The sequence below is a fragment of the Oreochromis niloticus genome, linkage group LG1 (genome assembly GCF_001858045.2).
Source record: "Oreochromis niloticus isolate F11D_XX linkage group LG1, O_niloticus_UMD_NMBU, whole genome shotgun sequence".
In the NCBI taxonomy this organism is placed as follows: domain Eukaryota; kingdom Metazoa; phylum Chordata; class Actinopteri; order Cichliformes; family Cichlidae; genus Oreochromis; species Oreochromis niloticus.
In genome coordinates this window covers 17,450,353-17,464,082 of record NC_031965.2, presented here as the reverse complement: position 1 = coordinate 17,464,082, position 13,730 = coordinate 17,450,353, and the positions used below count along the sequence as shown (strand labels likewise).

Genomic DNA, 13,730 nt, shown 5'->3' with positions numbered 1-13,730 from the left:
CTGTTGATGTTCAACATTTACTGAAGTTGATGAAGATGTTACTTACGATCTTATCCATCCTAAAAGCAAATATGATGTTTTACCCACAGTGTCTGTCCTCAGTGGTGGTTAATCTCTGGCTCTAGGTAAGGTTTCTGTTGCAGCCATAGCTCATCTTCACTGGTGTTTTTTCCCCCTGAGCAGTGGTAAGTAGCAGTAGATGTGAAAATACTGTGTCTATTCCTGTGACAAGTCATTTTCTATTTCTATCAAAGGAAATTACATGTTCAGGAAACAGACTGAGCGAGTTCTCTGTTGAAATCAGATCATCATACTGTAGAATGACAACAAAACAGACAGCCATGGACGTGGACACTGCTTTTCTCAAATCCAGGAGGGGGATTGTGAAGGTGACAGAGATGGTGAGATATCTGCTTATATCCTAACTTTGGACATTTGGCGTAATGTGGTTTAAAACAGCTGATACATGCCGTCTCTCCGCCTTGTGCCTGTTAAAAAAGGGGAACAGAAACAGAACATGGCGCAATAGCTTCACAAATTTGCTATATGCTTTAGTTTGCAAATGTTAGTATAAGCAGTGTGTGATTTAAAGGCTGTTGCTGAAGTGGATCATGATGTGTTTAATCTTTTTAAATGTCATGGGGAAAGCTTCTCAAAATGTCAGTTCCTGTTTTTCTCTCTAAACTGAAAGGTGCAACACGTTGCAAAAAAACCCTGCAAAGCAACCAGTGGATGAGAAGGAAGGAGACGTCACAGTACACGATGCAGTTTTAAAATATGCTGTTATCAAACATCACAATGGTTTTTTTCTTGGCTCTGTTATCTCAGTGACAGTTTCTCTTTGCACTCTCCCCCTCTCTCCTTTAGGTGACTCTGTTTGTGGCTTTTGTGTGTTTCACTGTAGCCTCGACACCCAAGTACATCGCAGCCACAGTGTTAGAGTTTTTCATCACCTCGCTTCTGCTGGTGCTCTACCTGCTCAAACTCAACAAGAGGCTGACGTTCTTCTTTTGGCCTCTAGTTGTAAGTGATGTGTTATAACTGTGGAGATAGTGAAAGAGAGTGAAAAAAAAAGTGTGACTGCCTGTTGCATGTTCAAGCTCTTGTTCTTTTCTTTTTGTTCTCCTTCTTCAGGATGTATTCAATTCAGTCTTTGCAACCGTTTACTTCATCACCTTGAGCTTGATGGCTATGACTTCCTACATTAATACAGGCATGCTGATCGGAGGGGTGAGAAGTATTTAAGTGTATACACAGTATGCTCAGTAACATTAAACCTTCATGCATTGGCATAGATTCACTTCTGGAGCACTACCATCAGTTTAAACAAGCCTTTACCCCTGAATGACTTGTTTTCTTGTTTCTCAAAAGGAGGCAAATCCTTAAAGTTTGACTGTGTAAAAACGTAAAAATACTCCCAATATGAGTAGCCTACATACACACGCGCGAACACACACATATGGAATGCAATGGATGCATGCTGAGATTCACCCTCTTTTTGCAGATCGCGTGTTTCCTCTTAGCTGTGCTGCTGTGCCTTGAGAGCTACATTCTCTTCAGTATCATCACATTCAACAGGCCGAGGACTGAAACGCAGAATACATAAAACAGACGAACTGCAGCAAACTAATGACAACGTGTGCGCATGAATGACCCCAACCCGCTAATTGCTTTTGTATTCTGTGGGTAGTTTAAAGGTTTAGCTGTAGAAGTGTTTGTTAGTTTATCCACAGGCATATTTGATTCTGTAACTAAGCATGGTGTGGCTGTTTAAGATGTCTAAATTGTAAAGGAGAGAGAGAAAAAACAAATATCAATAAAGATTTTTTCTTTGTGACATCATGAGTTGTATATTTCCGCCGTTGTGTGCAGCTGGGGGCATCGCATTTCACATCTGGAGAAAGCAGATGTTGCGCTTCTTTTTTTCTGGCGTGCGCGCTGCGTTTCCGCGCTTGTCATTGTTTCCGCTTCCACCTCAGAGAAGCCTCACGCCTCCTCATATCTCATTTGAGTGTTTGTGTGTGTGTGTGTGTTTATTTTGCACTAAAATCTCTGCAGTACTTGTAGTTTGAGCAGCCAGGAGCTCGAGGAGAGTTTTTCTTTTCATAACAATGGGAGACATCGAGGCTCCCAGCTCGAACCGGCCGCCCCAGGCTGTCCTGAAGTCTATTCTTCCCAGCAAAGAGTTCGTCACATCCAGGAAAGGAATGCTGCTTATTGCTGAAGTGGTAAGAAATGACCCGATGAGCCAGGCCAGCAAATTTGAGCGCCAGTGGACCGTTATTTCACCAAAGGCGCAGAGTTGTGGGTAGTTTCTGGCGGTTGTTGCAGACACTGCACTGTGTTGCTTTCAGTGCACATTTAGAAATAACTTTAAAAGAGTGGTTAACTGTCATTTTGGGTTCACTCGGTTTCCGTTAGGTCTCCTTTAGAAACGGGAAGAACAGTAAGTTTAAAGCAGGCGTGAGACAAGCTTAGGAAACTCTGACTGACTTTATACTGGATCATACTGGTTTGGATGGACACGCGGTGAAAAGCCTGAGGTAACCACTGTTGTCCACGCTGTCAGTGATCCAAGTAAACCACGGTCTAATTCCAGGCTCTCTTTTGTGCACAATTCATTTCAAGTTCAAATATCCACGTGTATCGAGAAGAACTTAGGTTTTTATTGTCGATTTCAACAAACCAAGTACTGAAAAGCTGTCTGCGCCATGGTGTTAGTGTGAGATTACCAGCATCGCGAGTTATTTGTGGGAAGGGTCTTCTCGCTGCGAACCCTCAAACTGTGTCATGTGACATTCGGCTCATGCTGGGCTGTGAGTGAGCAGTTATCTTCCCCGCAGTCACATCCTTTACTGCATGTCGCCTGGAGCACAGCTCTACACTCCCACATAAAGCGCGGTCTCTTTACTGCTGCTTCACAGCGTGGAATGGCCTATAACCCACGTTAAACAAGACACAGATAGTGGTGTGCAAAAGTCTTTAGCCAACCCTTAATATCTTTATATTTTCATTATTCTGGAAGGAGCCAGAATTTGTTGTGACCAGTAGTTCCAGGCTTTTTGAAGGTCTTTCAAAGTTTTTATTTGGACAACCCCAGTAGTTGAACATTTTCAGATCATTTATTTCACTTAAGCCACATAATACTCAGCTATGAACCATTCAAGCTCAAACAAGGCTAACTGAAAGGCTTAACTCAGCCAAGAACCAGTTGTATCTTTAGCCTCTTTGTTATTAGCAGCCGGTCACAAAAACACATCATTTGTTTCGATTTCTGTGGTCGAATCTTTAATAATGCCAGCGATAAGACAGCCTGATAGAGATAAAATTTAATTTTTTGCACAAACAAGGTGATTCTCACAGAACTATTGGCTGAAAGCTTGGCATATCTCGGCATGATGTTCAGTGTGTCCTTAAAAAAAAATCTCAGAAAACTGGACAAGTGGTGGACAAATGAAAAGAGTGAGGTATGCCAAACCATGCAAGAGGTGGAGTGAAAATCAGTGGCAACAGGTCTGATGTAGTGTTAATACCAAGTTTGACATTTTTGGTTGTATATATGGAGGAGGTGAGGAGAGAGGTACAACAGTGAGTGTCTGTAAAACAAGGTGGAGGCTCCGTCATGGTTTGGGGCTGAACTTCAGCCAGTGATGTTGGAGATCCTGACCAAATTGGTGGAATTATGAACAGAGAAAAGTACCATCAGATTTTGATCCACCATCTGCAAAGCATGTGATTGGCAACACCTTCATTTTTCAGCATGACAATCACCCCAAAACACACTGCCAGTGCAGTATAATCATACCTGAATAGATAAAGAGACAATGGGACACTATCAGTCATGGATTGGCCTCGCAGAGCCTGGAATTCGACATTATTGAAGCCGTGTGGGATCATCTTGACAGAGAACAGAAAAAAAGCCAGCCAACATCCAAAGACTTAAAGAAATGACAAGATAGCTTGCCTAAGAGAGTTCAGCCTGTTCTTAGAGTAAAGGTGGTCATATCAAATATTAACCTTCAGGCTTGTTAGAATTGCTTTTTGCCTTACATACTGTATTTCCATCTAAATCACATTTTCCTAGCAAAATATAAAGAAATCAAGGAGAACACAAGACTTTTGTCAACAGTAGAAGTCAGAAGTGTGTCCTACTTGGACTGTAGGTGATTTGTGATATACTATGCAGCACTTCTGTTCAGTGAGTCCATCTAACATTTCTAAACTTTTATAAGCGTGTCAGTGCATCTCTCTGTATGTGAATGGTATGCTGTGCAGGATTTTCAAGATTTTGAAATCTGTTTCTTATACTTTCCAACTCTTTGGTTATTTGATTTTTGAAGCATCTGTTTAAACAGTTAAAAATGATTTCCCATTCACCTCAGCACCACAAACAATAATCCACCGGTATAAAAATGAGGGACAAGTCTGAATGAGGGGTGGCCTTTTCAAATGTTACGTTTTTATCTCAGTGTTAAAGGTATGATACAAGGTATGAAGCTAAATTAATTTGCTTTAAGTTGCTGTGTAAGCTAAACTTCCCTGAGGTGGTTGGGAAACCTTAAATGAACTCGCACATCTGTGTGCGATTGTCTTTCAGATTAAAAAGATTTCAAATAATACTACACAAGTCCACAGTCACTGAACTCAAATGTTACACATGAGGCTTCTAAAGAAAATAGATCATACCATAATACCACTGTTGCCCTTGTTGGACGTGTTAGGCAGGCTCATATATGCACCTGCTGAGCATGCAATACCGTACATAGTGTGTCAGACCACTGTGTCTGTCTGTGTAACCACAGGGTCTACATTTAATGTGCAGTAAAAGACAGGACTGTAGTGTTTGAAATGTTTCCAAAATGCAAACAAGCTGTTAATAAGAGACACATGTTGAGACAAAGCGTGCCACCTTAAAGTGAGGTGATAGGCTAAACTAAAAATCTAAAGATTGTGAGGCTTCTCAGCTCGGTACGTGTTGCGTAATGGATGTTTTTGAGAGGTTACAAGCCCAGATTCATACTCACAGAAAATAAATAGTCTGCCATAAATATCTCATGGCATATTTCAATCCCTATAATTTTTCTTCTTGGATTAATCCACCACTAAAACTACAGAGTGTTGTCAGTGTTTAGAATGAGATTTAACTGTAAACTTTCTTTTTAATTAGTTTTACATAATTATAATCTAAACAATAATTTTTTTCTTTTTTACTGACACGATGTGTGATTTTTACTGTTTCATGCCAAATTCAGCTTTCCAGTTCAATGCTGTTTAGACAGACAGATCCTGGCATCTCACAATGTGTTCTTCACACACAAACATGCATGAGAGTCACACTGTAACAGAATATATTCTAAATGTTACTGTTAAGTGTTGCCTTACAGGAAAGTTTTAAATTGCTCGGTAGCAGCATTTTTATAGAACGGCAGCTGCAGGAGTTTGGGTTCAGTCAGACAGAGTTCCTACCCTCAGGCTAGTGTGGGATAACTGACTGAGACAAAGACAAGATGGCCGTGGCTGTTTGAGATTACAGCGTCTGGGCTCGCCTTCATTTGTGCTGATGTGGTGTGTCCAGCTCTTCCAGTGGGGAGCTTCAAAGACAAGGCGGGCTCGGCCGTCTCGTCTTTGTCATTAATAAAAGCAATAAAACATTTTCCTTTATTTTAGCTGCGTTTCTTTTGTGGATGTTTGCACAAGCATACATGCGTGAGGCATACAGAGAAACGTGATTGAGTAGAAGCCTGTGTGAATAGCTTTTAACAGCTGTATCTCCTTACAGGAAGTGGGCCTGAAGCTGTAATTCACGCAGACTAACAGCTTCGGGGCACTGTAGCACTATCTTGAAAGGCGAAGATTTGAGAAAACTGAATTGAATACGGTTCATTATTTAGATCTGACTTGCAGAATCCTACTTGGAAATAACTCCACACCATCTGATGTCTTAAACTTTTTATTTCAAATGCCAAAGAGTTGTCTTATTTTCTATTTCTCTTTGTTTTGTCTTGCTCTTCTTAGGGTCTGTCCTTTATATCATTCGTGTGCTTCGCTGGATCCTCGGCAGCAGCATTTGTGACCGTCCCCCTGCTGGCATTCCTGGCTTCTCTCTTCTTGCTGTTTGGTTACTCCACCAAATTCAACGAGAGGTTTAAAGGTTTCTGCTGGCCTCTAACGGTGAGAGCAGCTGTTTCAGATAGAACCTTGAAACTTTGTCCCGCATGATCTTGCGGTGCTAAATGAAGAAATTAGTCGTGTAGTGTTTGATTGTGCCTCTGAATCACCTCTGGTGTTTTTCTCTCAAAGGATTTCATTAGATGCGTGACTGCCTCCATTGTCTTTTTCATCATCTCAATAATGGCAGTGTCCAGATACTCAGACGGTTCCTCAAAGGCTGCTGGGGTAACGCTGTCATCATCATCGGCATAGTCAATAACTGAATACATTTGTCATTGTATTCACATTGTATTTGCCTCTTTTTGCAGATATTTGGGTTCATCGCCACCATTGTTTTTGCCGTAGATTTTTATTTCATTTTTAATGAGCTGGCCAGTTTCTTGAAACAAGGAGGGGAGTCCAACGAGGAACCGTCAAGACAGCAAGGTAACAAAGTCACCCCATGTACATATAAGTACATGTATAATGTAGTTACATAATACGAGAGAAATAGGTAAAAATATAATTAGTTTTTATTTAGGCTCTGAGTACAGGTCTGTCACTGGCCGCTTTATTAGTTACACCTTGCTAGTTGTGGTTTGGACCCTCTTGTTTCTTCTTTGTGACAAATGCTGGAAGCAGCCATCAGAAGATGGACACTGTGGTTACAAAGGAATGGAAATGATCAGCAATAATACTTAATATTATTTGTAATTCTAAGCAGAGTTATTATAGTTTTCCATTTTCTAGTTTGTCTTTATTTCATTTCATTTTGACTTTTTGCTTTTAATTCAGTCTCAATTCAGTTATTTTCCAGAGTTGAATTTCTTGTTTCAGTTTAGTTTTTAATGTTATAAAATAATGAAAATACTTAACGGTTTGAAAGCAGTGGACTCACAATCTTGTAGACAACCTAAATCTCAGTGAGCATATCCTTCAGTGCCTCATCAGTCAAGTCGTTATAAAGTTTTTAACAAAACTAAACTAAGCTCAAACTAAAACTAAGCACAATACCTCTCTGTTTTATTTTAGTTTTAGTTTTGTCACATCTAGTTTTAGTTTTTAGTTTAGTTTTAGTAAACTATAATGAACTTGCTACTAAGTGTGCCAAGAAAAGATCTCCCACACCAGTACAGCTCCACCACCAGCCTAAATCGTTGATTCAAGGCAGGATGAGTCCATGCTTCCATGTTGTGTAGAGACTTATCAGACCAGCCAGCATTTTTCTAATCTTATATTGTACAATTTTGGTGATCCAGTATCAACTGTAGCATGAGTTTCCAGTTCTTAGCTGACAGGAGTGATACCCAGTGTGGTCACCTGACCTTTGGCATCAACAAGGCATTTTCACCCAAAGGATATTTTCTCTTTTTTGAACCAATTTCTGTAAAACCTAGGGATGATCTAAATAAATACCAACAACCATAGCACATTCAGAGTCACTTAAATCAACTTCAACCTCAGTGTGAAGGTCAGCAGGTCACCTTGACAGTGGGTTGCCCCCATGTGATTGAACAGGTGTACCTAATAAAGTGTCCAGTGAGAGTATGTGCCTTGAATTGAATTGAATTGAATGACACACCGGGACCTGTAAACTGTTCAGGTAAACATGTTTTTAATTGCATGATTAAAAATGTCATTTTTCGTGCTTTGAGTGCCATAACTGAAGTATATTTTTTGCACACTGAGGTGGTGGCACATATTCAGTGATGGATCATTTATAAACGTCACTTTGATGTCTGATCCCACTGTGCAAAGCATTTTGTGCTAAGCATGAACCAACCCTTTCAACAAAAAAGTTTCATTTCATTCCTCAAAGCTCGCACTCTGCTAGTGAAAACAGAACTGGCACCGTTTTTTTTTCTTTGCAATTACATGAGTCAACCCTTAGACAATTCTCTATGTTCAAAAGATAAAAAATGTCTTTCTTCAAGTGCACCATGTTTTGTGCGCTTGTTATTTTCTTACTTATTGATGTAGCTTGTCCACAGAAAGTGCACCCAGAGAAGTGACACTCCGTCTGACGCAGGGTTTTCTTCTCTTTTTTTGTTTGGTAGATGAATTTTCAGACTCTGACTCAGACTGAAACTGTGGGGATCTTTGGCAGAAGATGTGTGATCATGCAGTCTTAACCTTTGTAGTAAAAATCAACACTGCCGAGCGGATATTTGCAAACACCTGCCTGGTTTTTGTGCAACAGAGTTACAGAAGGACACTGTGTATCAAGGTCAGACTCATTGTTGGTCAGTTTCAAGTCACCAAACACGAACAAAGAAGGTTATAGTGCAATTCACACATTAGAAAAAATACTTTTTAAACTGATGCATCAAACACGCTAGCCTTCTGTTTTATTGGTTGTTGCACAAAGTTTATAAAACACGTTCTTATCTTTTTTCATGTTCAAATTTACTTACAGTGTCTTAGATCGATTGCAAAAAATGTAAGAGCTACTATCACTCCAACACTTTCCTGAAGCTGTGAAACTGTTTCTGCTCATGTTATGGAGAAGCAGTTAACATCAAAATGTGCGTGCATTATGTCGAAATCAGGGGAAAATATTCTAGCCCTGTTTACATGTATGCACACTAGAACACTGCAAAAGTCCTTATTGAATAAATGTTTACCAGTGTAATAATAATGTAATAATGCTGTAACAGGAATTCAGACCAGGAGGCCTGCTTAATTATCGTTTTATTAAATTGACAGCATTATGTTTATAACCCTGTTTCCTAAAAAGTTTGCACACTGTGTAAAATGCAAAGATATGCAAATAATATAAACCCTATATTTAATTTTAAGCATCAGACGCTGCCTTTCAGAATTCTTCTTATTTACTCGAAAGCAGTAGGCTCATTTAGAGTTTGATTACAGCAAAGCTTTTCCAAAGAAAACTGTAAACTGTATTTTTGTTTTCTAGTGCTCCAAATGTTTTTAATAGATGTCAGGTCTGGTTTACAAGCGGGCCAGTTCACCACCCAGAATCTTTTAATATGGAGCCATGCTGTTACAGTATGTACAGAATGTGTTTTGGCCTAGTCTCGCTTAGTAATGCACGGCATTACCTGACACAGCACAGCTGGATGGAAGCACGAGTCACTTCAAAACCTGATTTATCATTCAGCATAAATGATGCCTTCACAGATGTGCAACTATACCACTAAGGGAGCCTACAGGCCTGCCCCAGGCTCCCTTTTGACTTTATTTTTCCAATTGACTTGAGTCTATATTAAATAAACTATGCTCATAGAATTTAGAAACATTTTTTGCCGCTTGTTTGAATGTTTTTTTCTTACTTTGCGTGGTAAATTTGTGGTTATTATAATAACCACAAATTTACCACGCATGGGCTTTGGGTAGACACTATAGTGTCTACCCAAAGCCCATGCATTGATTTCCATTATAGAACTAAGGATCACAAACATTCGGTACTGGTTTCCAGCCTTGTCCAGATTTCTCTGGATCAGGTGATCCCTTTCCTAACTTTACTTCTGAAAGACTCTGTTTCTCTGGGATGCTCTTTTCATATATCGTGTTTCTAATTAACCTAATGTGTTGAGCACCAAATTTTTTTTCTGGATTGCACAAATTTACAAAATGTTCCCATCTGTTATTGCCCCTGTAATGACAGCTTTGTAACATTTTACTGGGATAAAACTCAAAATTAGCTCACATAAAAAACAAAAGTTGCTTTTACCCATCTAAATTAAATAAAGCTAATTTTGGCTTGTGCCTTATTTAAGAGTGGTCGCCAGAGCACGTAGCAACACACGTGTGATTTGGTAGGTCTGTTTTTGGTTTTTTTTCTTGTTGCAACCCCAAAGGGTTTGTGTCTCCTCCTTTTCAGGGTTTAAACGAGCTACAATCAATTTCGTTCTATTTTTATTCACATTTTTCACAGTGTTTAGACATTTCAGGAAACAAAGTTATAAAAATTTTTGTAGCCTATACTATATTACAAGAAGAGAATGGTTGGCTGGTTACAACCTCTGTCCAGCTGTGGTAGATTTACAAAAGCCTATTTTACAATCTGAGGATAACCTTTGTTTATCTTATGTTTATTTCCTCATATGAGTTTCTGTGATGTGCTTGAAGACATTAGAAATCATGCTACTTTGACACACTTACTAAGGTAACACACTTTGTCAACTTCCTACTCTATTTTTGTTTGTGTGCTATTTCTTCATATGTGCATATGTGTGCGTGTGTGTGCAGTTCATTAAAACCATTTCATGCAGTATTACTTTGAGAAATTCTACATATCTGCTATATAAATCGTTGCATGTTTTTTTTTTGTACCGGTATGTGTGATGTATGATTTCTCTCCATTCACTGCCACTACTGACAAATTAGATGCACTAGAATGCCACAGTGACTGTTAATGAAATCTACGGCAGACTACACGAGTGCTACAACAGCACTGAATTTAAAACAACAGACTGGGAATTGGCCACCATGGCATTTCCCACATTTTTCAGTTAACTGGTGCATCGAGTACGGTAAAAATTTTATGGATTTGTTACAGCTGTAGCTTCATGTTTTAAAGTTGAGTGGAAATAAATGAACAAAATGAGAAAAATACCTTGCAGGTCTATGCAAAATAAGAGCTAAGATTTCCATGAACCCACCTGCAGTGATGTTATAGATCGTTTATCCCCTTTGAAAAGCAAGAATGTCAAACGCATTTTATATTGCAAGTCCACTTTGATCTTATGTGGGTTGGACCGGTGAAATTCCAATTTCTCTGTGTAAAAAGTTTAACTGTGCATTTACTCATTGAAATATCTGAATATAACACAAACATAAGCAATTTCAACATTATGTCTCAGTTTTTCAGCTGTTGTGGTAAATAAAAGAAATCTTTCAGCATGACTCTTCAAGCTTAGATTGTAAGAAATAATGTGTAAAATTACAGAAATCTGTAATTGAATTACTTTGGTGTAATGTGACTGGCCATGGGTAGGAAAAACTGTAAACTGTGCTCTCCTGCACATTTTCCAAAGTCATCCAATGGGCCTGATTGGGGTCTTTGCTGGGCGAATTCCCGCCCCCAAGCCTTATGTTTGACACCCTTGTCCTAAAACTTAACTTTAAACATGCTTAAAAAGGTAACACGGGTACAGACATTGTGAAAGTGTACATTTCAAACATTCCAGAATGGTTTTAAATGATTTATTCTTTCCAAGAAGTAGGAGAACCTTCAGTTTATTTGGAACATTCAAACAACATCCCCACACAGTACCATTTTATAAACGGGTACCTTTGTAAAAACCAGTGTAGCTGTATGTTGCCTGCTTGTTTATTTTTTGTTTGGTTTTGGATTTTTTTGCAAAAAAAAAAAAGTTTGAATAAAAACCTGTCTTCGTTTCAATAATGTCAATATAAACCAGTGTGAAGTCTCCACACTTCTTCGTGATTGGATCATTGTTTGCCGTTTATGTCACCACCTGCAAACCAGCAGAAAGCCTTTTCTTTCTCATAAATACAAATTTCGTAACATATTGCAGCACAGTCATACACGGAGAGAGCTGCAGCTTGATAAGCGTTTGACAAATATGGTCTGTTTATATGATCAAATAGCATAATGCAATAGCGTGATTTTGTTGCTGTACAAACTCTTAAGTGAACATGGTAATAGTATTACTCAAAAACAAATCCATCAAAGTAAGTTACACACACATAAATACGAACAGGATTGTCTTCTCATACGTCTACGTCAATCACCAAACCAAGAGAAACAGCATTAAAACATAAGTTATTTAAAATCTAAGAAATGCCTGGTTAATCAAGCATCTTCAGGGCATTTATTATTCTTAATTAAAAAAAAAAATCCACAGTCAAATACATTTCTGGTCCTTCACTTATAAACACACTAATGTAAAATCATCTACCTATACACCCGATCCACTGACGCGACAAAAAGATACATTTCATATAAAGACCAGAAGAGGGGGCCATAGTCAACTTGCCTGAAGAAGGTTCAGGTCTTAACTGTAGTGTACATTAAAAGAAGATCAGATGCTAAATAAGTAGACAAAGGTTTAACTTCCTGTTTACTCCAGGTGCACTGACCAAACTGGAAAATATTAAAGAGAAATCAGTAATGAATGGATGGGCTTTGCGGAGGCTGCTATAAGGGGAATGAAGGATAGGGATATCATAATACATGAAATGTGGGATAATATCATTGTAGATACATATACAAACATTTCAATCAACCACAGATTTGCTAAATGTACCATGTTTCCACCCCACAGACTCATCAAGTCTAATATTTAGAAAGGCATTAGGAAACACAGTGTTTAGGTCGAGGCACCCTGTGATTTTTTTTTTTGTAATATAGGAGGGTCAGTACCTGAGAAGCAGTGTATAGGTTAATGACATTGGTCTCAACCACGCCATCTACTGATGTTTGCTTTAAAATGAATCTCACTGATGTACTTTTAACATTTGTGTTACCTGAAGTGTTGGACGTGTGCAAAAATTAAGATACAGATTACATTATCATTGCTTGATAGCCTCCAGGCTCACAGTGTAGGCCTAACACACATCTATAAGTGAAACTTTTTTAGGAACGCTGGAGAGATTTCGTCTGAATAGTTTATGTAGAAGCTCAGCTAAAAATGATGTCCCTGTTATTGTGTCAAACCAACTGGATGCATTTGTGTTACAAAGAAGTTATTTTTTCCCCATTTTAAGTGTTGTGGAGTAATGTAGTACATGTAATCTGCACTCTTACTCCATAAATGCAGTATGGTAATAGTGGCTAGAGGCCATGTGTAAAAGTAAGATAAAAAATTAAATGTCAGGCTTGCTCAAAGGTAGAAGGTAAAAGCTGTGAGAAAGAACAATGAAGTCATGGTTGGACTGCAGGTTAGGGTTTGTTGCTGGTCCACTGGTTTCCTCATTTCATGATCACATTTATTACCACAGACTTCAGCGGCATGACATAAGCAGACTGTACAAAAGCTGACCTTGTTTTACTGGACTTCATTCACAGTGAAAGACAAAGCGTGCCCAAAAGTCAACACATATACCGGAGCCAGAGTAGGTGCACAGCTGGGGAGAAGTCAGGCTTTCTTTTTGTAGCCTTTCAGGGGAAGCTGTCCTTCACAATGCTTTGGAAAAACATGTGGATGAAGGATTTTACAAAGCACACCCTCAAATGTGACCCGGGTTTTCCACTTAAAAGTGTTTATGTGTCACCAGGAGCAGCCAGGACGGCTGCTGAACAAAGCCACGGAGCCTCATTCACAGCTGAAGTGTTGTGATGAGAAGTCAGAAGCATGCGGTGAGCCGAAGGTGGCTGTCTCACTGGAGTGGAAATACTGTTCTGAAGGCAGAGCTGTTTCCATTAGAGTCAGCTGCTGGTAGCGTGGCTTTCTCTTAGTCTTCCTGATTGTCTGCCAGCACTCATGCAAGCTCAGGTCGTGGCTCCACTTCGCCACGCGATGCCGTGCGTGCCCGAATGTAATCGCTGGCCTGAGCCGCCCCCTGACACCCAGCGCCACGGCGCCACTTCCGCACTGCCAGAAAGGTGTTTATTCCATACACGACAGTCACCAGGAAGCCAAAAATCTGCA

The 13,730-nt window shown here is 39.4% G+C and overlaps 3 protein-coding genes across 3 annotated transcripts in view; 2 read left to right on the top strand and 1 right to left on the bottom strand.

Annotated features, from left to right (window-relative positions):
• The first annotated feature begins 247 nt into the window (after window positions 1-247).
• On the top strand, window positions 248-1,837 carry cklf (chemokine like factor). Its single transcript, XM_003445703.5, has 4 exons — window positions 248-401; window positions 868-1,023; window positions 1,135-1,230; window positions 1,505-1,837. Exons 1-4 carry the CDS (start codon window positions 321-323, stop codon window positions 1,604-1,606), a joined length of 435 nt encoding a protein of 144 aa, XP_003445751.1. The 5' UTR covers window positions 248-320; the 3' UTR covers window positions 1,607-1,837.
• A 118-nt stretch (window positions 1,838-1,955) lies between these two features.
• Window positions 1,956-11,533, top strand: LOC100694596 (CKLF-like MARVEL transmembrane domain containing 3). Its single transcript, XM_003445704.5, has 5 exons — window positions 1,956-2,228; window positions 6,016-6,171; window positions 6,301-6,396; window positions 6,480-6,597; window positions 8,208-11,533. The coding sequence occupies exons 1-5, from the start codon at window positions 2,112-2,114 to the stop codon at window positions 8,234-8,236; spliced, it is 516 nt and encodes a 171-aa protein (XP_003445752.1). The 5' UTR covers window positions 1,956-2,111; the 3' UTR covers window positions 8,237-11,533.
• Window positions 11,306-13,730, bottom strand: part of cmtm4 (CKLF-like MARVEL transmembrane domain containing 4) — an 18,922-nt gene continuing 16,497 nt past the window's right edge. Inside the window, exon 4 of the mRNA XM_019357688.2 lies at window positions 11,306-13,725. Coding sequence (XP_019213233.1) covers window positions 13,561-13,725 — 165 coding nt within the window. The 3' untranslated portion in view covers window positions 11,306-13,560. The remainder of the gene's footprint in view (window positions 13,726-13,730) is intronic.